The sequence below is a fragment of the Phocoena phocoena genome, chromosome 9 (genome assembly GCF_963924675.1).
Source record: "Phocoena phocoena chromosome 9, mPhoPho1.1, whole genome shotgun sequence".
NCBI classification, from domain to species: domain Eukaryota; kingdom Metazoa; phylum Chordata; class Mammalia; order Artiodactyla; family Phocoenidae; genus Phocoena; species Phocoena phocoena.
Window position 1 is genome coordinate 56,388,695 of NC_089227.1, and position 24,676 is coordinate 56,413,370.

At 45.5% G+C, this 24,676-nt stretch overlaps 1 protein-coding gene across 1 annotated transcript in view; it reads left to right on the forward strand.

The window, feature by feature from the left end:
• Positions 1–1,703: 1,703 nt before the first annotated feature.
• Positions 1,704–24,676, forward strand: part of NFE2L3 (NFE2 like bZIP transcription factor 3) — a 29,900-nt gene continuing 6,927 nt past the window's right edge. The window contains exon 1 of the mRNA XM_065884225.1: positions 1,704–2,279. Coding sequence (XP_065740297.1) covers positions 1,704–2,279 — 576 coding nt within the window. The remainder of the gene's footprint in view (positions 2,280–24,676) is intronic.

Below are 24,676 nucleotides of genomic sequence, written 5' to 3' on the forward strand. Positions count from 1 at the left end.
CCCCGGGAAGATCCCACATGCCGCGGAGCGTCTGGGCCCGTGAGCCATGGCTGCTGGGCCTGCGCGTCTGGAGCCTGTACTCCGCAGCGGGAGAGGCCACAACAGCGAGAGGCCCGCGTACCGCAAAAAAAACCAAAAAACAAGTCTTGCTCAACTTCTTACACAACTGCCAACCCTCAGGTAGGCATCACCACCTTCTCCCTCTCTGCCCGCCCCCCCCCCCCGCCCCGGAAGGAAATGGGAGTTAGTAAAACCTACAATGGCAAGGCCCAGTGCTGGGTACCACGCGGGCACAAAGGTGAGCCAAACAGGTTTTTTTGCCCTCAAGAATTCATAATGGGCAAATCAGAACAATTTCAACTACAACGCAAAGTGAAAAGTGCCAGGTGTTGCAATGTTGGCATATGGAGAAATCACCGTGGGAGAACAGATGGGGGAAGAGAATCACAAATGGTGAAAATTCAGAGGATGTATCTTTGGGTTAAGCCTTGGAGGATAGGTAGTACAAATAATGGGTAACATTCAGAGACTGCTTCCTACCTACCAGGTACTGTGGTTGGTGGTATACATACAGCTCATTTGGGGCTCACAACAGGTGTGCTGAGGGGATGCTCTTATTAGTCCCATTTCACAGTGAGGAAACTGAGGCACAGAGAGTGACCAATTTGTCCAAGTTTCCAGGCTAGTAAGAAATGGAGGGGGCTTTGAAGTCATGCACGATAACTCTAGCGCTGGTGCTCTTAACCGTCACTTCAGGAGCAAAGGAGACCATGAGGGAAGGCATAGCCTCATGCAGGGGTAGCCCAGGACACAGGGAGGAGTCTGTGAGGCTGGAGCACAGGGTCGGGAATGGGGGGAGGGAATGGAGAGCAGTGCTGTTTGATCCTTACGGTAGCAGTGGAATCTATATGTCAAACTCTGGGCTTTACATTTAATATTTCCTCTGACTTCACCACATCCCTATCGGACAGGTACTACTATCCCCATTTTACAGATAAGAGAACTGAGGCACAGAGAAGTAATTTATTCAAGGTCACACGACTGGTAGTGGCGCTGGGATGTGAACCCACTGTGCCAGCTCAGTGTTCTCGTGTGGGTGGAAGCCCTTTGCGTGCTGCCCAGTGCCTCGACTCCCCCCCCTCGGCCCCCCCCAAGTCTACACATCCGGTCCATTCCCACCCACCTTTACCCCGGACCCCCTACTCCCACCCCGCGCATTCAGCCACAACCGCCCAGCCCACGGCCACAGGGTTGGGGGCCACTTGGCGCCCAGAACAACTTCTCCTCCCAGAAAGCTTTGCGTTCCCCCCGAATAAAGAGCCTTTGAGCCCGGGAGCCCCGCCCCACGCAGGCCTGGGGCGGCAGTGGGCGTGTCCCCGGTGGCGGCGCCCGTGGCCCGGGGCGGGGCCTGGTTGTAGCGCGCGGCTGCGGGGCAGCGGGGCGGCTAAGCTGGCTAGCTCTGCGCGTAGCTGGCTCCTCCTCCTCCGCCTCTCCCGAGCCGCAGGCACCTGGGCGGCTGCGGTTGGACTGTTTTTGTGCCCGGCTCCGGGGGCCCGCGACGGCTGCTGCACGCCCGGGTCCATTGTTTCTGTCTCTTCCGGGCAGGTGCCGGCGGCGCGCAGGGGCCGCACGTGCCCAAGCGGCGGCCGGCGCGCAGGGACCCGCGGGCGCCGGCAGGGGCGTCCCCTGGCGCGCGGCGGGGGATGAAGTACCTGAAGCCGTGGTGGTCGGACGGTGGCAGCCTCCTGCACCTCACCATCCTGCTGAGCTTGGCGGGGCTTCGCCTGGACCTGGACCTGGACCTCTACCTGCTGCTCCCGCCGCGGACCCTGCTCGAAGATGAGCTTCTGCTCTCGGGCGGCCCGACGAGCCCTGCCTACGCGCTCAGCCCCTTCCCGGCCTCGGGAAGGTGGGGGCGCGCCGAGCTCCTGCACCCTAAGGGCCGGGAGCGGGACCCCGTGGCGCCGCCGGAGGGCCAGCTGCTCCGGGAGGTGCGCGCGCTGGGGGTCCCCTTCATTCCCTGCACCCGAGTGGACGCGTGGCTGGTGCACAGCGTGGCTGCTGGGGACGCCGACGGGGCCCACGCGCTGCTCGGCGCCGCCGCCGCCTCTTCGGCCGGAGGAGTGGGCGCCGGCGTGAACGGCGTTAGCCAGGCTGCGCCGGGTAGCGGCGGGAATCCCAGAGCGGCTCCGAGTAGCCCCTTGGCCGCCGGGGACGAGGAGAAGGCTCCCGCGGAACCGACGTATCAAATGTCGGACGCCGGCGGACACGCGAGCGAGGTAACAGGAGAGCGGGACGCGAGCGGGGTGATGGGGGACCTGGCCGGGAGCCCTGGAGGGTAGCGAGGGACCTGGGCGGGGGCAACTCTGCGTTCTTCCACCCTCCGCCCCCGGGGGGTTGCGGGTTTGCGGACGACTGTGCGCCTCCCTTTTTTGTGAATCCGAACGAAGCCTCTTAGTGCTGTCGCTGTGGCTCTTAGGCTTTTGGGAATGAAGTGCATGAAATCATAAGTTAGGTTTTAGAGAACACCTTTCGTGTGTTTGACGGTGATCAAGGGTAGTTCGGGGGTGGGGAGGGGAGAGGAGACGGTATGCTGGAAAATTTCTGGCCCACTCTCTTCGTTCGGTACCTCGTGTAAGCTGAGATGTCTTTTTCTGGAACCGAAGGAGGCCTTGGCCCCCGGGAGGATGCACGTTTCTCTTAAGAACCATGCACCCGGCCCAATACGGTGGCCCCCTCTGGATTTTAACCCATTGCAGTTTGTTTTTTGATGCGTCCCTGGATTAAGCAGCTGTGGTGAGTGTCAGCTCCGAGGCTAGCACACAAACGGACCTGCTCGTACCTAACCATCCCCCACACCTAACAATCCTCCAGCCCCCGGAACTCGTGTAACCCCTTTTTAGCATAAAGAAAACAGGTACCCTGACAGTCACCTAGTGACTAACAAGTCCCCTTTGGTTTGTAGGTTCAAACCTTTCAGTGTAACTTTCTTTTAAAACAAAGTTCACCGAGATCTGTTGACTGAAGCATCTGGTGCTCCCAATGGCAAGTTGGAGTCGCACAGCGATTTCCACAAAATGGCCTTATCCAAAGTTCCCTCAAAGGGGCCTTTTTCATTCTCTCTTGGCCCAAACCTTAGTGTTAACAATCGGTAGTGATCAACAAGGGTTCCTTGGACGTTGTTTTTTGTGGACTGCAATCTTATGCAAAATGGGAATTGGGGCCAGACTGGTTTGTTTGCTGCTCTTCAGAATTGCCCTGTTTGTGTAGGCAGTTGCCAGACGAGCTTCTCCACCCTCTCCTGGAGGGGTCATTGTGCCTAAGTGCTGGGTGATTCAGTGTTATGCAGATCTGATTCCTTCCTCTTCCTGGGGCCGGAACTAATGGCGAGGGGGTTGGTGAGAGTCTCGGTGGGCTCCTGTCTGTTCAGAACACCAGGAGGGAAAGATTCTTTCAGCTCACTTGTCCAGTCTCTCTCTACCCTGTGGGGTGGTCTCACCTGAATCCCCTGCCCCTGCAGGAGTGGTACGCACTGCACTGCTACCTTTCCCGATCCTGCAACATACATGGATGAAAGCCAGTGCGGGCTGCCGGCGCAGGTGGCACCCTGCCCTTATCACTGCTGAATGCCAGCCGGCCTGCAAAATGTGCAGTGAGGGAGATGAGGCTGTTCGCTCTTCAAGGACTTCCCTCCCCGGCCCAGCCTGGTTGATACCTAGTTAGACCAGCAAGCCTGCCTTGGGGGAAGCTCTGAGGACCTAGGCCCAGCCAGACCTTGGATGCCCTGAGCCCAGATTTCCTAGGGGAGAGGGTGAGGTTCACGCTGGGCCATTCTTCTGGTGTTGCCTTCCCCAGCTGGCATGTGTGGACCTGCTGGACCGTGGTAGCTGCTGGGATGACCTGATTTTGTTCATTCTGACGATGATCAGCTGTCGAGCACCTTACAGTTTTCACAGCCAATTCACGTTTATTGGTAACACGTTTTACATGCCCGTATGAGGTCCACAGGCCAGGCATCCTTATATCCAATTCGTATTTACGGAAAACAGAGGCCCACCGAGGCTGGGGGGCTTGGCTAAACCAACACAGTTAATGAGTGCCAGAAGTGGGTCTAGACCCTGAGCTTCCTGGCTCCCGGGCTGGCACATTGAGCATCTACGCTGTACTCAGGTCTTCTGTGCAAGCTTGCAGCTGGAATGGGGCAATGCGCCCCACTCCTGATCCCAGCACCACTGCTCTCCAATGCTGGATTGACTTTGAAAAGCAGATTGCACCATCCATAATGCCAAAGTTACAATTTGAAACCGTGACTCTGGAGAAAATGAGCTGAAAAAAACAGCACTGGTTTTTGCAGTCAGCAAAGCTGCATGTTGGGGCGTCACATAATAATCTGCCCTCGTTATAGGTTGCTTTAATCTCCCCAAGTCTCGGTGTTTCATCTGTTGAGTGGGAAAGTAATGCTTACCCTCAAGGGTGTTGTGCCAGTTAAGTAGGAAAAGCACGTGTGAAGTGCCAGCCCAGTGCCTGGGATGTAATTGTTGTTCTCTTCTTTTGTTCCCATCCTCAACACACCCTCCTTAACCTGTCCCCACTCACATTATTCCCTTTTGTCTTGTTTGTCTCTATGTCTGGCTTGGTTGTTTGTTTGTTAGTTAAGGGGGTGGGGTGTGTTGGAGCCAGACTGCCTGGTTTGGGATCCCAGCTCTACCACGCATTGCTGTGTGACCTTGGGCCATTTCTTAACCAGTCTGTGCTTCATTCGCACCTGCACAATGGGAATAATAATGGTGCCTACCACAGGGGGTTGTTGTGAGAATTAAACAATTCATTCCATGCAACAGGCTTAGAACTGTGCCTGTCCCATCTTAAATGCTCAATAAATGTTAACTTCGAAGAGTGAGTGCTGTGCCCCATAGGAACATCATAGGTTTGTTTTGTTTTAAAATAGATAATTCTGGTGGCTTACGTTTGAGCTGTAGGAGATTCCAGTTTTATAGTGTAACTTTCCATAATTTTTGTACATGTGCAAAAATATTTTGGAGTAGGGGATTTTCCAAGTATCAAAAGAAGTACTGCTTTGGTGTCACTTCTTAGTGGGGCTAGTCATTAGCTGCAAACAGTACGTGGAATTCCCCAGGGTAGACAAGCTTCCCTTCTTAACCACAGCCATTCACTCCCAACCCGTGAAGCGCATGTTCTTCAAAGTCATGCATGGGTTAAACAAAGAAATGAACAGTTGTTGCAGAATCGTGTGTGAGCGTATATGAAGATGGCGTGACTGCTAAAAGCCAGTATCCGTATTTCAGAGAACTGTTGCCACTTTACAACTGAGAGGGGTTGTGGTCATCTTGATGTGGTTTCATGCCCTGGGACAGACCGGGGACCCTCTGCTGGGAGAGGGCTACAGCAGGACCTCAGATTTACTGTCCTTTGGACTTGGTTTCTTCAGGTCACAGGAAGAATCTGATACAGTCAATATTTGCTTCTAAAAGTAAAGGGAAGGGAAAGAAGGTCCTTGATGATAAAGTAAAAGTTGGTTTTTGTTTCAAAATCAAAGATAGTCCCTGATGCCCGGGCAATTGGAGATAGATGAAATATCAAACACTTGCCAGTTTTCAGCTCACAGCCATGGTACAGAGATAGTCTTATATGTAATTACATCCGTCGCAGTACAAGGTTTCACAGTAGACTTTGTTTTACTTACTAAAATATGCAGTGAAGATGCACCTATGGTCGTCTTATTGGAAAGGATGGCATGGGTCACTGCATTAGTGTCCTAGGACTGCTGCGACAAAGTACCACGAACCAGGTGGCTTAAACAACAAGAAATACATTGCCTCACGGTTCTGGGGGCAAAAAGTTGGAGATAAGGTCTCAGCAGGGTTCCTTCGCTCCTAGCTTCTGGTAGTTTGCTGGCAATCTTTGGCAACCCTTGGTTTCTACTGCATCACCCCAGTCTCTGCCTTCTGCACATGGCATTGTCCCTGTACACATGTCTGTAGCCAGATTTCCCTCTTTATAGGACACCAGTCATATAGGATTAGGGGCCCACCCTACTCATCCTAACTAATCACGTCAGCAACGACCCAGTTTCCAAATAAGGTCACATTCTGGGGCACTGAGGGCTATGACTTCAACATATGAATTTCAAGGGACTCAAGCCAATCTGTTATGCAGTCACCATCTCTCTTTCCTGGCACCTCTTGGGGTGTTCGGCTTGCTTATCAAGTATATACTCCAGTTGTTGAAAATGAAGTCAGCCGTCCTGGAAGCAGCTAGGCTATGCGTAGTGGCATTTGCAGAAGGACTTGGTATAAGTTCATGAGGAAGTCGGGGTTTTTTGCTGGCTTGATGTGCCACAACCCCCAGCAACCTTACTCCAGACTTCTTCCCAGTCAGCCCCCTTCACCCGAAGTAGTAGGTTACGGAGAGGTCATCTCTGCGGTGTATGAGTCTCCTCTTTGCTCCCCCTGCTTCTCAGCTCAACTCAGAATCTGCACCGGCGAGCAGACCCCGGCAGGCTGTTCTAGTGGTCAGTGTGCCGGGCCTGGAGTTAGACCAGCGTGGGTAGCTGTAGGTCTCAGCTCACCGCTGACTCGTTATATGACCCAGAGCACAGTTGTTGACCTCCCCGTGCCTTGGTTCTCATATCTGTAAAATGGGATGGTAAGAGTACCTTCAGGAGCTGTCGTGAGGGTTAAAAGAGATCACGCAGGTTCAGCAGGGTTGGTACGTGGTAAGCCCTCAATAATGTCAGCAGCTGCTGTTAATTCAGCGGGGCCTCTCTAATGCCCTTTCCCAACTTATTCCTGTGCGTTCCGTTGCCACGTGCAGGTTTCCAAAGCACGCCTTGGTCCTTACCATTTTCATCTGGGGAGCTTCCCACTAGGTCCCCGTTACCTACCAATTTGATATTTTGTCATTCAAGGCTCCCCGTTTGGCCAGTGTGGCTCCCCTAGCTGAGCTCATCTCCCTCTGATCCTCCACCTATAGCCTACTTTCCCGCTCTAACTTTCTCCCCTTTTCCCCAGACAGCAGTGCTTTCCTGCCATTTACTTTGTTGCCTTTGCCCAGAATGCCTCCTTTCATTCCTCTCAAGTCTTTTACTGTTAAATTCTGACTTCTCTCCACTATCACCTCATCTACAAGCACTTCCTGTTCTTTCCTTTGAGCCCTATTGCACTTTGTGACATTTCTTCTGTGGGACTTGCATCCTCTACTTTGAACCGCAGTGTCTTGATGTGGAAACTGGATCTTTGCTTTTAACCTGCAAATGGCGCCCAGGGACAGGGTTGGGAGCACAGGCCAGTTCAGCCAGCGTCTGTTGAGCGCCCCTCATCCATCCTCCACGTTGGCTCTGCAGAACTTCCAAGATGCTGTGAGCTTGAATATGTCTTGGGACCTTCACGGCCAGAGTCCCAACCAGAAAGTAGGTCATATCCGAAATCCTGATGGGCCATCTGACCACTTAATGCCAGTTTGAGTGGATGGGGCAGTGGCAAGCAGACTTGCAGGTTGGCGTCATAATTAATCAGGTGGCGAAACTCAGGATTGCCTAAAGTGATATAGCAAGTTAGTGACCGTGCCCAGAATACACAAGTCACTGTTCTTAAGCACTGAGTAAACCATGCCTCCCTCCCACCCACTACAAAACTTAAAACGTAAAAACAAGCTTCTCCCATTTGTGGCAGCCTTTCGATATGAATAATTTATTCTCAAAATCTAGTTAAGGATCTGCATTAATATTCAAATACACTTCTGGAGAGCTGGAGCAGACTGAGCCTCAGGTACATAGCTGGGTGGTTTTTGGTTGAGTTGCAGGTGGTGGTTGGCAGAGTATGGGCAGTGGCTAGAAGCAAGGCACGGCCTTTTGAGATTGGGCAGACCCGGGTTCCCATTGGCATCAGCCAGCATTCTCTAGAGAACACAGCCAGTATGAGGTGTGTGTGTGTGTGTGTGTGTAAGAGACTTATTTCAAGGAATTGGCTAGCGTGTTTGTGGAGGCTGGGCACATCCAGACTCTAGGGCAGCTGGAAACCACCAGCAGGAGGTAATGCTGCAGGCTTGAGGCAGAATTTCTTCCTCGGGGAAACCTCACTTTTGCCCTTAAAGGCTTTCTTTCAACTGATTGGATGAGATAAGGCCCACTCAGATTACAGAAGTTAATCTCTTTTACTGAAAGTCACCTGGTTGGTTGCAGCTGTTAGCCACATCTACAAAATACCTTCACAGCAACACCTAGGTTAGTGTTCGATTGACTTCTAGGTACGAAAGCCTGGCCACGCTGACACCTAAAACTCGTCGTCACCCCATCCCAGCTCTGTCTCTTCCTGGGCAACCTCCATGAGCCGTGGTATCCAAATTGTAAAAGGAGAATATTAACCTCTTTCTGGGAGAGTTTGAGGATTAAATAATGCTGTATGTTAAAGGACTAGGACCATTCCTGGCATGTTAATAAATATTCAACTGATGATTTGCTCTCAGTGCCCCGAGCTGGGGGTTGAATCCCCAGGAAAGTCCTGTCTTCCAGAGGACATAACGGAAGACTGCTAGGTCATGAAGGAGGCCTTGGGCGTGTTGGGGAGGCAGAAGCCTGAAGGCTCATCTGAAGGAAGAGCTTCTCAGCCTTTCTTTAGAGCTGAGTTTCTCATCCCAGTGACTGTATCAATTACCGGGGTTGCTTGTTACAATGTAGATTTCAGGGCCCACCCCTGACTGGCTGAATCAGAGCCTCTCAGGTGGGACCTGGGTTGGGTTCTGCAGTTTAGAAGACCTCCAGGTGATACTTTTGCTGCCCAAGCTTGACCTCAGCCACGGTGTTCCTCCCCCAGGACCTTTGACTACCCGGCAACGTGTGAATGGAGGGGGTGCCTGGCTGAAAACTGCCTTTCTGTGAATTGAAGGCCCAGAAGAGCTCATGGACTGGGCCAGAGTTACCTGCTTCGGCAGCAGGACCTGGGCTAGTGCCCTGGTTTGCCAGCTGTTGTTTTCTTTTATTATTTTTTTAACATCTTTATTGGAGTATAATTGGTTTACAGTGTTGCGTTAGTTTCTGCTGTACAACAAAGTGAATCAGCTATATGTATACGTATATCCCCATATCCCCTCCCTCTTGCGTCTCCCTCCCACCTTCCCTATCCCACCCCTCTAGGTAGTCACAAAGCACCGAGCTTAACTCCCTGTGCCATGCAGCTGCTTCCCACTAGCTATCTATTTTACATTTGGTAGTGCATATATGTCACTACTACTCTCTCACTGCGTCCCAGCTTACCCTTCCCCATCCCCGTGTCCTCAAGTCCATTCTCTGTGTCTGTGTCTTTATTCCTGTCCTGCCCCTAGATTCTTCAGAACCTTTTTTTTGTTTTTAGATTCCATATATGTGTGTTAGCATATGGTATTTGTTTTTCTCTTTCTGACTTCACTCTGTACGACAGTCTCTAGATTCATCCAGGTCTCTACAAATGACCCAATTTCATTCCTTTTTATGGCTGAGTAATATTCCACTGCATATATGTACCACATCTTCTTTATCCATTCATCTGTCGATGGGCATTTAGGTTGCTTCTGTGACCTGGCTATTGTAAATAGAGCTGCAATGAACATTGTGGTACATGACTCTTTTTGAATTATGGTTTTCTCTGGGTATATGCCCAATAGTGGGATTGCTGGGTCATATGGTAATTCTATTTTTAGTTTTTTAAGGAACCTCCATACTGTTCTCCATAGTGGCTGTATCAATTTACATTCCCCCCAACAGTGCAAGAGGGTTCCCTTTTCTCCACACCCTCTCCAGCATTTGTTGTTTGTAGATTTCTGATGATGCCCATTCTAACTGGTGTGAGGTGATACCTATTGTAGTTTTGATTTGCATTTCTCTAATAATTAGTGATGTTGAGCAGCTTTTCATGTGCTTCTTGGCCATCTGTATGTCTTCTTTGGAGGAATGTCTATTTCGGTCTTCTGCCCATTTTTGGATTGGGTTGTTTGGTTTTTGAATATTGAGCTGCATGAGCTGTTTATATATTTTGGAGATTAATCCTTTGTCCATTTATTCCTTTGCAAATATTTTCTCCCATTCTGACGCTTTTCTTTTCACCTTGTTAATGGTTTCCTTTGCTGTGCAAAAACTTTTAAGTTTCATTAGGTCCCATTTGTTTATTTTGTTTTTATTTCCATTTCTCTAGGAGGTGGGTCAAAAAGGATCTTGCTGTGATTTATGTCACAGAGTGTTCTGCCTATGTTTTCCTCTAAGTTTTATAGTGTCTGGCCTCACATTTAGGTCTCTAATCCATTTTGAGTTTCTTTTTGTGTATGGTATTAGGGAGTGTTCTAATTTCATTCTTTTACATGTAGCTGTCCAGTTCTCCCACCACCACTTACTGAAGAGGCTGTCTTTTCTCCATTGTATACTCTTGCCTCCTTTATCAAAGATAAGGTGACTGTATGTGCATGGGTTTATCTCTGGGCTTTCTATCCTGTTCCATTGATCTATATTTCTTTTTTTGTGCCAGTACCATACTGTCTTGATTACTGTAGCTTTATAGTATAGTCTGAAGTCAGGGAGTCTGATTCCTCCAGCTCCGTTTTTCTTTTTCAACATAGTTTTGTCTGTTTGGGGTCTTTTGTGTTCGCATACAAATTGTGAAATTTTTTTGTTGTAGTTCTGTGAAAAATGCCATTCGTAGTTTGATACGGATTGCACTGAATTTGTAGATTGCTTTGGGTAGTATAGTCATTTTCACAATGTTGATTCTTCTAATCCAAGAACATAGTATATCTCTCCATCTGTTTGTATCATCTTTAATTTCTTTCATCAGTTTCTTATAGTTTTCTGCATACAGGTCTTTTGTCTCCTTAGGTAGGTTTATTCCTAGGTATTTTATTCTTTTTGTTGCAGTTGGTAAATGGGAGTGTTTCCTTAATTTCTCTTTCAGATTTTTCATCATTAGTGTATAGGAATGCAAGAGATTTCTGTGCATTAATTTTGTATCCTGCTACTCTACCAAATTCATTGATTGGCTCTTTTAGTTTTCTGGTAGCTTCTTTAGGATTCTCTATGTATAGTGTGTCACTGCAAACAGTGACAGTTTTACTTCTTCTTTTCCGATTTGGATTCCTTTTACTTCTTTTTCTTCTCTGATTTCTGTGGCTAAAACTTCCAAAGCTATGTTGAGTAACAGTGGTGAGAGTGGGCAACCTTATCTTGTTCCTGATCTTAGAGGAAATGGTTTCAGTCTTTCACCACTGAGAATGATGTTTGCTGTGGGTTTCTCATATATGGCCTTTATTATGTTGAGGAAAGTTCCCTCTATGCCTACTTTCTGGTGAGTTTTTAATCATAACTGGGTGTTGAATTTTGTCAAAAGCTTCTTCAGCACCTATTGAGATTATCATCAGTTTTTATCCTTCAGTTTGTTAATATGGTGTATCACATTGATTGATTTGTGTATATTGAAGAATCCTTGCATTCCTGGGATCAACCCCACTTGATCATGGTGTATGATCCTTTTAATGTGCTGTTGGATTCTGTTTGCTAGTGTTTTGTTGAGGATTTTTGCATCTATGTTCATCAGTCATATTGGCCTGTAGTTTTCTTTCTTTGTGACATCCTTGTCTGGTTTTGGTATCAGGGTGAAGGTGGCCTCGTAGAATGAGTTTGGGAGTGTTCCTCCCTCTGCTATATTTTGGAAGAGTTTGAGAAGGATAGGTGTTAGCTCTTCTCTAAATGTTTGATAGAATTCGCCTGTGAAGCCATCTGGTCCTGGGCTTTTGTTTGTTGGAAGATTTTTAATCACAGTTTCAATTTCAGTGCTTGTGATTGGTCTGTTGATATTTTCTATTTCTTCCTGGTTCAGTCTCAGAGGTTGTGCTTTTCTAAGAATTTGTCCATTTCTTCCAGGTTGTCCGTTTTATTGGCATACAGCTGCTTGTAGTAATTTCTCATGATCCTTTGTATTTCTGCAGTGTCGGTTGTTACTTTTTTTTCATTTCTAATTCCATTGATTTGAGTCTTCTCCCTTTTTTTCTTGATGAGTCTGGCTGATGGTTTATCCGTTTTGTTTATCTTCTCAAAGAACCAGCGTTTAGTTTTATTGATCTTTGCTATTGTTTCTTTCATTTCTTTTTCATTTATTTCTGATCTGATCTTTATGATTTCTTTCCTTCAGCTAACTTTGGGGGGTTTTTTGTTCTTCTTTCTCTAATTGCTTTAGGTTTACGGTTAGGTTGTTTATTTGTGATTTTTCTTGTTTCTTGAGGTAGGATTGTATTGCTTTAAACTTCCCTCTTAGAACTGCCATTGCTGCATCCCATAGGTTTTGGGTTGTCATGTTTTCATTGTCATTTGTTTCTAGGTATATTTTGATTTCCTCTTTGATTTCTTCAGTGATCTCTTGGTTATTTAGTAGCGTATTGTTTAGCCTCCATGTGTTTGTATTTTGTGTGTGTGTGTGTGTTTGTATTTTTTTACAGTTTTTTTCCTGTAATTGATATCTAGTCTCATAGCATTGTGGTCGGAAAAGATACTTGATACGGTTTGAGTTTTCTTAAATTTACTAAGGCTTGATTTGTGACCCAAGATATGGTCTGTCCTGGAGAATGTTCCATGAGCACTTGAGAAGAAAGTGTATTCTGTTGTTTTTGGATGGCATGTCTTATAAATATCAATTAAGTCCATCTTGTTTAATGTGTCATTTAAAGCTAGTGTTTGCGTATTTATTTTCATTTTGGGCGATCTGTCCATTGGTGAAAGTAGGGTGTTAAAGTCTCCTACTATGATTGTGTTACTGTCGATTTCCCCTTTTATGGCTATTAGCATTTGCCTTATGTATTGAGGTGCTCCTATGTTGGGTGCATATATATTTACAGTTGTCATATCTTCTTCTTGGATTGATCCCTTGATCATTATGTAGTGTCCTTCTTTGTCTCTTGTAATAGTCTTTATTTTAAAGTCTATTTTATCTGATAGGAGAATTGCGACTCCAGCTTTCTTTTGAGTTCCATTTGCATGGAATATCTTTTTCCATCCCCTCACTTTCAGTCTGTATGTGTCCCTAGGTCTGAAGTGGGTCTCTTGTAGACAGCATATGTACAGGTCTTGTTTTTGTATCCATTCAGCCATTCTTTGTCTTTTTGTTGGAGCATTTAATCCATTTACATTTAGGGTAGTTATCGATATGTATATTCCTATTACATTTTCTTAATTGTTTGGGGTTTGTTATTGTAAGTGTTTTCCTTCTCTTTTGTTTCCTGCCTAGAGAAGTTCCTTAGCATTTGCTGTAAAGCTGGTTTGTTGGTGCTGAATTCTCTTAACTTTTGCTTAACTGTAAATGTTTTGATTTCTCCGTGCAATCTAAATGAGATCCTTGCTGGGTAGAGTAATCTTGGTTGTAGCTTTTTGCCTTTCATAACTTTAGATATGGTCTGCCACTCCCTTCTGGCTTGCAGAGATTCTGCTGAAAAGTCAGCTGTTAACCTTATGGGGATTCCCTTGTATGTAATTTGTTGCTTTTGCCTCGCTGATTTCAATATTTTTTCTTTGTATTTAATTCTTGATGGTTTGATTAATATGTGTCTCAGTGTGTTTCTCTTTGGGTTTATCCTGTATGGTATTCTCTGTGCTTCCTGGACTTGATTGACTATTTCCTCTTCCATGTTAAGGAAGTTTTCAACTATAATCTCTTTAAATATTTTCTCAGACCCTTTCTTTTTCTCTTCTTCTTCTGGGACCCCTATAATTCGAATGTTGGTGCGTTTAATGTTGTCCCAGAGGTCTCTGAGACTGTCCTCAATTATTTTCATTCTTTTCTCTTTATTCTGCTCCCTGTCAGTTATTTCCACCATTTTATCTTCCAGCTCACTTATCCGTTCTTCTGCCTCAGTTATTCTGTTATTGATTCCTTCTAGAGTATTTTTAATTTCAGTAATTCTGTTGTACATCAGTGTTTGTTTGCTCTTTAGTTCTTCTAGATCCTTGTTAAATGTTTCTTGTATTTTCTCCATTCTGTTTCCGAGATTTTGTTTGTTTGTTTGTTTGTTTTGTGGTATGCGGGGCCCCTCACTGTTGTGGCCTCTCCCATTGTGGAGCACAGTCTCCGGATGCACAGGCTCAGCGGCCATGGCTCATGGTCCTAGCCACTCCGCGGCATGTGGGATCTTCCCGGACCGGGGCACGAACCCATGTCCCCTGCACCAGCAGGCGGACTCTCAACCACTCCGCCACCAGGGAAGCCCTGTTTCTGAGATTTTGGATCATCTTTACTATCATTACTCTGAATTCTTTTTCAGGTAGGTTGCCTATTTGTCTTCATTTATTTCGTCTTATAGGGGTTTACCTTGCTGTTTCATCTGTGACCAATTTTTTTGTTATTTCTTTTTTTTTTGATGGTGGTGCTGTATTCCTGTCTTACTGGTTGTTTGGCCTGAGACCTCCAGCACTGGAGTTTGTAGGCAGTTGGACAGAGCCTGGTCTTGGTGCTGAGATGAGGACCTCCGGGAGGCCTCACTCCGACTGATATTCCCTGGGGTCTGAGGTTCTCTGTTAGTCCAGCGGTTTGGACTCGGAGCTCCCACCACAGGAGCTCGGGCCCGACCTCCGGCCTGGGAGCCAAGATCCCGCAAGCGCACAGTCCAGCAGCAGCTCCAGCCTCCTCGCTCAGTCTCTCACTGTGGGACGCCAGCTGTTGTTTTAAAGTTAAAGCCAGATCTCTCTAGTTCCTTGCTGGGGTTGGGGAACTAGCTTGCCCCCGAAACTAATTATGAATGCAGAACTAACTTGCAAATAAGTGCAGTTTAAAATTAACTCGTGCTTAAGTTCTAGAACAGGTAATGCTAAGGTAAAAATGTAAGAATAGCAGGGAACTTTCTGGGAGGTAGAAATGTTCTACCTCACAGTTGAGGTGGGAGTTAAATGGGTGCCTCCATTTGTCAGAATTGTACAGCTAAAGTTTATGCATTTCTGGCCGGTGTAAATCCTGCCTAAAAACTGAAAGAATAATTGAGTGATGGGGAGGGGGTGGCAGTATTAGTGATATAAGAATGGCAGGTAATTGTTGCCACTGGGTGTGATGGGCACCTGGGGGGCTTACTGTATTCTGCTTTCTGTTTATTTTATGTGCTTGAAATTTTCTATTATAAAGAAAATACAAAAACATCATGCATTTTGAAAGCCAGTAGGCCTGTCCTGCCTGCTGGAGTAATCTAGCCTTAAATGAACCATAAGTGAATCTCTCTTGCTCCCCTGCCCCACCCTCTCCCGGTCCCTCAGCCTGCACCAGGGGTGACTTGCAGGAGAAGCAGCTCCTTTTAAAAGCAAAGCCTGCAGGTTGGCGTTCATGCCCTTGTGTCCTAGGTGTTGAGGCTCCTGTTTAGAAACTGGTTATTTTCATACCCAGCTTCTCCTGGTGGGCAGTCACATTGCATGGCTGTTTCGACCACGTGGAGGACGCCTGCCCGTTTTCTAGCTGCCTCCCTGTCTTCTCCAGGGGCCTTCAGAAGTGAGTTTAGTCTATATCACATGTTATGGTGGAAAGTTTCCAGCACATATAATAAGGGGAGAGAGTGGAGATTGGATAATGGAGTCCCGTCCCTGTCACCAGCTTAACAGTCTTAGGTCATCTGTCACTCCCCCTGGCCCTCCCCTTATTATTTTGAAACAAGTCCCAGACATCATTTTCTTGTGATTCTTGTACCAGCTCTTTGCAGGCACTTAGCCAAGAGAAGAGGAAAGCCTGGTTTTGTTCCTCTCTCACTCTTCCCACAACCTTCATCAACTCCCAAAATCTTCTACAAATATTTTAGTGTACATCCCTAAAATATAAGGACTCTTCCAAACATCACCACAGTGCCATTACCACATCTAAAAAAGACAACAAAAAATTGTTATCACCAAATATCCAGTCGGTGTTTAACCCCAATTATCTCATGATACGTTTTTTCTCAGTTGGTTTGTTGGACTCGCAGTCCAAGTAAGATCAGCGCCTTGCACTGTTGCTAGCTGTTCTGCCTGATACGGTGCTATTCAGACAGAGAGGAACTTGCTTTATTTGGGCGGCATGAGCTCTTCCCACCTCTGCTGTTCTCAACTATGTGAAGCAAGTGGGAGCCAGCATGGGTGGTTGTGCAGTTGGCATCCCCGCCGAAGGCACCCCAGTGGCTCAAATGAAGAGTCTTCAGTGAATGACTCCTCACAGGAGCGGACCGGGATGTTGGGACACCCGGTGACTACCGGAGCCCGGCATACGGGGAGGAATGCCCGGGCTTCTCCCCCCCTCTCTCCAGCCCCCTCCAGTGTCCTGCTGCAGCCTCCCATTGGTGAAACTTGCTGGGAGCCCCGGAGTTTGCAGGGGTCAGCTTCTGGGGTACATGCGGGGACCTGGAGGGGCAAACAAGAATCAGTGCAGTGTCCAAGCACTGGCTATCAAGTAAAAGCACCTGCAGCCAAACCCTGGTCCTGTCACTTACTAGCTCTGTGACTTAAAGCAAGTTGCTTAACCTCCCTGGACCTGTTTCCTCCTTTGTAAGAGGAGATAACAACAGTACCTACCTTACAGGGATGCCAAGCAACTTAAGTGAGATCATGTATGTGTTGCCTGGCCCACAGTGGGTGCTCAGTAAGTGTGAGCTCTAATTATTATAAACTGCTGCTAGATACCACCCGGGCCAAACAGGTCACAGTCTCTCTTTACCTGGCTCCTTGCTTCTCTCTAGACCTGATGACTCCAGCTTGCCTCCAGCCTAGAGATGGGCCTGAGAATTCTTTGGCCTTCACCCCTGTCCCTCTGATGTCATCCTTCTCATAGGCCCTGCACTGTTGTTTGTCTTTGAAGGTCCATCCAGCCCTGAAGGTCACAGCAGGTCTCAGTCCTTCCTACCCCAGATGACTAAATGAAAGGCCCAGCTAAGCCAGCTGGGACTGTTCACAAAGAGTGTTTTCAGGGTCAAATTCTCCATCATACCATTCAGGTCCCAATACAGTAGAGTAAGTACAGACTCAGAAATCATGTTGCCAGTTATCAGGAGCTTCAGAGACTTAGCAAAGAGAGCAGAAAAGCCCAGCTTTGCTTCTTTCTTTCTTCCCCTTCCCACTACCTTCATTGTCTCAGAAAACCTTCATGCCAGGCTCAGCTCTGCTCCCTGTGTTGGTGGCAAAGGTGAGTTCACAGCTGCAGGACAGGTGTCAGAAGTTTACAGCCCTGGTTACCAGGGGCGAAGGGTGGGGGGAGGCATAGTTAGGGAGTTTGGGATTGACATGTGCACCCTGCTATATTTTAAATAGATGACCAACGAGGACCTACTGTATAGCACAGGGAGCTCTGCTTAATATTCTGTAGTAACCTAAGTGGGAAAATAATTTGAAAAAGAATAGATACATGTATATGTATAACTGAATCACTCTGCTGTACGCCTGAAATGAATACAACGTTGTTAATCAACTATAATATATTGGGTTGGCCAAAAAGTTCGTTTGGTTAATGAATATGTTCGATAAAGTTCTTGGTGAAAATGAAGTGTGTTTTATTTTTACCTAAAACCAAATGAACTTTTTGGCCAACCCAATAAAATAAAAAAATTTTAAAGCTGTTTACAGCCCAGTAGGAAAGAAGAGACCCAAATAATTGTAATTTTACGTAGAGCAGAAGAAATGTCATAGGAGAAACCCTAGAAGCCATGGGATTTTAGAGACAGAAGAACCCAGTTTTAGCTAAGGGGCCCAAACTGAGAAGGTTCTGTATCCATGCAGAGGATGGGGTGGGTCAGCTCCCAACAGCCAGGGCTGTGGTGGGCAGGGCCTGCCTTACCAGCAGCTGCCGGTTCAGTACAAGTCCCTGGGTGTTTAGTTGTGATGAAACACCCCAGCTCACAAGTTTATGATGGCTTCCTGTGGTGAGCGTGGAAACTTTCTTCTCCTTTTTTTTTTTAATTGAGTCCCAGCCCCACGAGAGTAAAAATCACCTACCTACACACAAATAAAAAGTAACCTAATAATGGGTTTAGCTAACCCATTCTTTAAGGGCAGGGGCCATAAATCTCCAGTATATACAACAGTGCTTATAAAACACGTGTACCGTCTATTTCAGTTCCATGTCATTGAGTTGAGGAAGACAGGAAAAGAAGAGAGCAAAGAGGTAGTAATTACTGGCTACTAAGGGCTGGACTCACTTTCTGTTGGGGTTTCGATTGAGTTGTCACCAGTTATTAATTGCAACTCTTCAGAATGAAAAAGCAGTAGAAAGGAGTAGTGATTAATGTCTGTATAGCATCTTAAAATGTATAAAATGCTTTTTCTCAACTAATTCCTTAAAATGTGAATTAGAAATATTACCCTTTCACATCACAGACACGGAAACTGAGGGTCAGAACGGGTCAAGGTCACATAGCTGGTATGAGTAGGATGGGCCTCTTTTACTCAGCCTGTTTTGGACCTGAGCCTTCCTAGCCGCAAGGCTTTCGTGGGGCCTTGCAGACTGTGCAAATTATACTATAAGTGCAATAGGCCGTTTTCACTTTCTAAATAGAAATATTATAATGTTGGACCTTCCACCCCTCCCTGCCTTGAGATCCTGGTGTCTGCACCCCTCTCCCCCCTGCAGATTACTGACTGTCACAAATTGGGTTCTCTGGGAAGGGGACTCTGAGCCCAAGTTTAGTGCGCAGGATGTTTCTAAGGGAATACCTTTGGGATTTACAGCTGCGGAAGGAAGTATAAGAAAGCACATTGGACAGAGGCAGAAGTGAAGCTGCGGAGCAGGCTGACAAAGCCAGGAGCTCTGGGGCTAAAGTGGCATATCATAGTTATCCCGTGATGGGCCGAGGTGGCCAGGCCTTTGGGCCCTCCCTGCTCAGTCCTTGGATGTGGGTGCCTTGGGAAGTGTGTGGCCCTGGGTGAGGTGGCCCTGGGTAGGCGAGGCATTCCGTAAAGGCCCAGCTTAGGGCTGTCGTCTGGGTTGCACAGCACCATGTGCGTTACGCTGACCTGGGGAAATTCTCGTCCGTCACTTCTTACTACACCTGTTGCTGTTGGCTTTATAGTAGGCTGTCAGTAAATGATTGTTGAATGAATAAGTGAAGGACTAGCTAAAAAAATACTCACTGAATAACTAAGGCTGTGCAAGTTAAAGTATCTGTCTTCCCCAGGGCTTTGGCATTCAGTCAGTGCTTTTTATTCTTCCACCAAGATTCTTGACAGTCACGCGGTCTTCTTCCCCTGTGCCCTCGTAGATAGGGTGGCCATTGGGACAGTCTTGATTTATGCCTGTTGTCCAGCTTAATTGTTAATAGCACCCTCTTACCTTCTCAGAAATGGACTGGTTTGGGTGATATATCATATAGCCACTTATTCACGGACGCTTGGAGTGTCAGAAAGGGCCCTCTTCTGAAACCAGGCTTTCAGCACTGGGGTGACTCGCCCCAGCTCTCACGCTGCCTCTTCTGCCCCTTGCTGTGTGGCTGCAGAGGAAGCTCAGATTCCTGCTCTGTGACTTTCCTCCCTTGGCCCTTTTGCTCCTCATGCCTCCATCCTTAGGCGTACTCAGGCATTCTCTCCCGTATTGTCTTCATAGTCACCACTTGTTTCATATGTGCATCGATCGGAGACTGAATGGGAGAAGGTGAGTAAAAATTTTATGCTAGTACTGATCAAGACTAAGACCCAGATAGGAAAATGGAAAAGACCACAAATAGTTCACAGAAAAGGAAATAAAAATGCTTTCAAACTTGTGAAAGATGTTCAACCTCATTCATAATAAGAGAAATAGACATTAAAACTACAGCGAGATGCCAGTTTTCATCTATCACACTGGCACTTTTGTTGGTAGGATTATTGTAAGTTACCACAAACGTTCCATCAAATGAAAAATACAAGTTATCTGTTGACCTAGCATACATTCTAGGAATTTATTCTACTTGCACATGAGTGCAAATAAGTGTGTGTGAGGATATTTTAGTATCTTTTTTTTTTTTAAGAAATGACTGGAAACATCTAAATATCCATCATTAAGAAACCAATCAAATACGTTATGGTAACAGGAATGTATTCATTTCTCTCCTCTGTACACAGCTCTTTCTCTTTTTTTAGATCTCAGCTAAAATATCACCTCCCCTGAGAGGCTTTCCCTAACCAGTCTTTTATTATTATTTTTATTTATTTTTATTTTTTTTCCTAACCAGTCTTTTAAAGGAGGGCCCCCTCTTCTCTCTTTCACTTGCCATAACTTGCAAATTTTCTTAGTTCACTTGTATTTTGAGCTCCCTCTCCCTTTAGAATGTAAGCTCTGAAGGGGCAGTCTAGAATTCTTTTTTCACTATTGTATCCCCAGCATCTATCAATAGCATAGTATTGGGTTGGCCAAAAAATTTATTTGGATTTTTCCATAACATCTTACGAAAAACCCGAACAAACTTTTTGGCCAACCCAATATTTGGCACTTAATATGTATTGATTGAATGAACGACTTTAAAAAAGACTTGAATCTCAAATAAAACTGCATGTTATCCTTATTGGTGAAACATTAAAATAAAAATAAAGAATGTCAGGTGTGATCATGTGATTTAGTGTGTATTTGGTCCTCATCTCCCCCTCAGTCCCCATTTGGCAGAGCTATCAAAGACCTTGGAATTTCCTAAGCATTAAGAGCAATGGGAGCAACTTTTGTTACAGTATTTGGTCTTTCAGTCTTTCAGTTCCTGAAATAGCTCCAGAGCCATAAAAGTGAAAGGAGTGTCTTCCTCTTCATAACATGCCCCTTCTAACCACACCTGACTTATGTTAATGAGGTGACTTTTGGAGAGCCCCCTAAGGATGGGGGCTGGTTGCCAGGGGAACCAACCAAGTGATGAGAGGGTTGGAATTTTAAACCCCATCTCCCAGACCTCTGGGGAAGCAACTGAAGACTGAGTTAAGTCACTAATAGCCAATCATTTGATCAACCATGCCTGTGTAATGAAGCCTCCATAAAAAACCAGAAGGGAAAAAAAAAAAAAAAAACCAGAAGGGTGGGGTTTGGAGATCTTTCAGGTTGGGGAACACATGGAGGTGCTGGAAGAGTGGTGCAAGGCATGGAGGCTCTGTGCCCCTTCCCACAATCCTTGCTCTTAGGCATCTGTTTGTTCCTGAGTTTTGTCCTTTTGTAATAAGATGGTAATCTAGTAAGTAAACTGTTTTCCTGAGATCTGTGGGCCACTCTAGCAAATTAAACTGGAGGAGGAGGGATTGTGGGGACCTTTTATTTATAGGCACTTGGTGGGAGGCACAGGTGACAACCTGGACTTGGAATTGACCTCTGAAGGGGGAGGTGGCGTCTTTGAGACCGAGCCCTTAAGCTATGGGATCTGATATTATCCCCAATTAGATGGTGTCAGAACTGAGTTAAATTATAGGACACCCAGCTGATGTCACAGAATTGCTAGGTGTATGGAAGACCCACACATCAGGTGTCAGAAGTGAAGTAGTGAAGTAGTAGACTATTGAGAATAGAGGGGCGAAGAGTGTTCTCTTTTACGTCAGGTATCACCATTGTTATTGAAGAGTATTCTGGAAGCATGATCAAAGCAACTAGACAAGAAAATGAAATAAATTTAAATGTTGGGAAGGAAGAGGTGAAAATAATTAGTAAAGCAGTTGATATGACTATATATACTTTGGGGGAAAAATAAAGATGAACAGAAATTATAATGGAAGAATAGTTTTCCTGAGTCTACCTTTTGCTGTTGCCCTGGCCAAAGTGATTTTGCTATGTAGGGATTTTTGGGATAGCTTTAATCAGATATAATTTCAAACTTTAAAGTCGCAAGAATAGTATATATCCCTTACTTAGATTTACCTATTGTTTACATTTTGCCCCGTTTGAGTTACCTATTTATAATTACATCTCTGTACACATATAATTATTTCATTCTGAAACATTTAAGGATGAATTGAAGCTATTGTGTATAGTATTTCCTACAAAATGATTTTTTCTATAACCAATTAATCAAAATCAGGAAAATTTAACATAAGCTTAAGACTATAATCTGTTGTCCATATTCAGATTTTATCTATTGCCCCAGTAACGTCCTGTGTAAACTACTTTTTCTCCTGGGTCTGCATCTAACCCAAGATCACACATTGCATTTAGTTCTCAAATCTCGTAAGTTATCTTTAATCTGGAAAAGGTATTTCAGTTCTTGACCTTTAAGTTTTGGAAGAGCATCAATCAGTTATTTTGTAAAGTGGCTCCCAATTTTGATTTATCTGATGTTTCCTCGTTACACTGAGATGCTGAATACCACAGACGTGGTCTTGTATCCTTCATATCGTATCAGGAGGCATCTTGGTTTATCACCGTATTGTGATGATAGATTTGACCACTTGGTTTAGATGGTGTTTGCCAGGTTTCTCCTAAAGTGTTATCTTTTTCTTTGTGTTTAAAAAGTAATCTGTGGAGTGACGCTTTGAGACTGTTGATCTTATTTTCATCAAATTTTTATTCCCTAATTTTAGCGTTCATTTATGATTTTTTTTTTAATTTATTTTTTGGCTGCGTTGGGCCTTTGTTGCTGCACGCCGGCTTTTCTCTCTAGCTGTAGTGAGCGGGGGCTGCTACTGTTCATTGTGGTGCGTGGGCTTCTTATTTTGCAGTGGCTTCTCTTGTGGAGCATGGGCTCTAGGCATGTTGGCTTCAGCAGTTGCGGTGCATGGGCACACTTGCGGCGTGCAGGCTTTAGGGTGTGCGGGCTTCAGTAGTTGTGGCTCACGGGCTCTAGAGCGCAGGCTCAGTAGTTGTGGCACACAGTCTTAGTTGTTCCGTGGCATGTGGGATCTTTCTGGACCAGGGCTCGAACCCGTGTCCCCTGCATTGGCAGGCGGATTCTTTACCACTGTGCCACCAGGCAAGTCCTTTAACCTATTTTCTGCTTCTTGCCATGTGATTTGTAGTCGTACAGAATTTCTCTACCTTCCGTTCTCCTCTTCCCGAGTTTTTAGGCAGGCCCATCTTACATACTTTTGTTACCAAACTCTCATACACTCTAAAAGTTTGATCAGTTTCCTTATGGGCTTGATCTAGTTGTGTATTAGCCACCTGTTCCCTCTGTTATTGTTTATTTATATATTGTTAAAGATAACATTCTTATGTTTGCAAGTTCATGTGTGTCTCCACATGTGTTAACTCAAATATTACAGATTAAGGGGACCCTGCTTCATGGCTCTAAAATAGATCATGTGAATTAGAGATAAGAAGCTCCAGTGCCCACCAACAGCAAATTTATTTGTAAACAAAGTTAGCTGCCTCAGGAATCTAGAATTTTGAGTTAGATTTTCTTAAGGTTCAACAAAAGAAACCTTCCCTTGGCAAAAGACTGAGGTTAAAGAGTGATGACCAGTCTACCTTTTCCTTTCTTCCCTGAATTTAGATAGGAATCAGTGTTTTAATTGCAGGAAAGAGCAAGACTATGGTATCTCACCCATCAGAAATCAGATCCCTACCAAAGTCTTAGGGTGTTGTGTTTGGGAGTTCATCTATTCAACAGCTATTACTAAGGGTCTACTGTGTGCCAGGCTCAGGGGTAGGCAGTGGGCATACAGCAGGAACCAAGCAGAGTCCCTGCCCGCAGGGAATCTGCATACTAGTCGGATAGACAACAAACAAATAAATATATCAGCTGGTGCTAAATGCTATCGGAAAAAAAATAAAGCAAGATAAAAGAGACAGATGACTCTTAGAGGATTTTGCTCTCCGGAGGAGCAGAAAAATGGGATGGGATCTAAAGAGTAATGTGGGACCAAGGGAGGGACTTTTCAAGATGGGAGGTGTTATTGTGTGTTAGTAGGCTGATGGGAATCAGCTGATAGACAAGAAACAACTTGACGCAGAAAAGAGGACAGGGTAGCAGAAGCAATGTTCTTGAGCACACGAGCTCCTTGTGATCAAGTACTTGAACGGAGAGATCATTTGAGGCAGGAAGACTAGCATCCAGTGTCAAGAGGGAGGCTGAGTTTGTTGTATAGTTTGGTACAGTGAACAGAGAAGCAAGTAAAACCAAGTGGGCCACCAGCACATCAACTTCCTTTTCTGTTCTTGCATTGATTTCTCTCCTTGTTTCTGGCATCTGTGGATTTCCATTTCTTTGACCTTCACTTTTTTTTTTGTTAAGATGAACACTTCTGTGGTTTAGAGTGGGGGGCAGTGGTGCTGTCCTTGAGTTATTAGTCCAGTGTGTTTTGTTGCTGGAAGAAATTAAAAATAGATCCTTTGAAAGGATTTAAGAGGCCTTGATGTTATGTTACAGGGGAAACATTATACAGAGAACTTTTAATATAATTGAAAGTATCAGAATATACAGTATATGCTAAATAATAACTATTTGAATGTTCAGAAAAATTCTCTTGCCTTTTGTCTCCTCAAAGGTGGAAGGACTCATCTGCGTAAATAGGTATAGTTGAAAATATCAGAGATGCTAGTTTAAGCTTTATTGTTAACTTTATTTTTTCAAAATAAAAATATATTTACCTTTTTCCTGATTGTAAAAGAAATACATGTTTGTTGTAAAATATTCAAACAGTACAGAAATGTATAAAGTGAAGTCAGCTCTTCTAACCCACCCTGAAGTCCAGGGGCTTTATAAAGGCATATAATTTTAATTATCCAGATCAGAACAGCCTGTCTCACAGTGAGTTCTTAAAAAGGACAGGACACAAAAC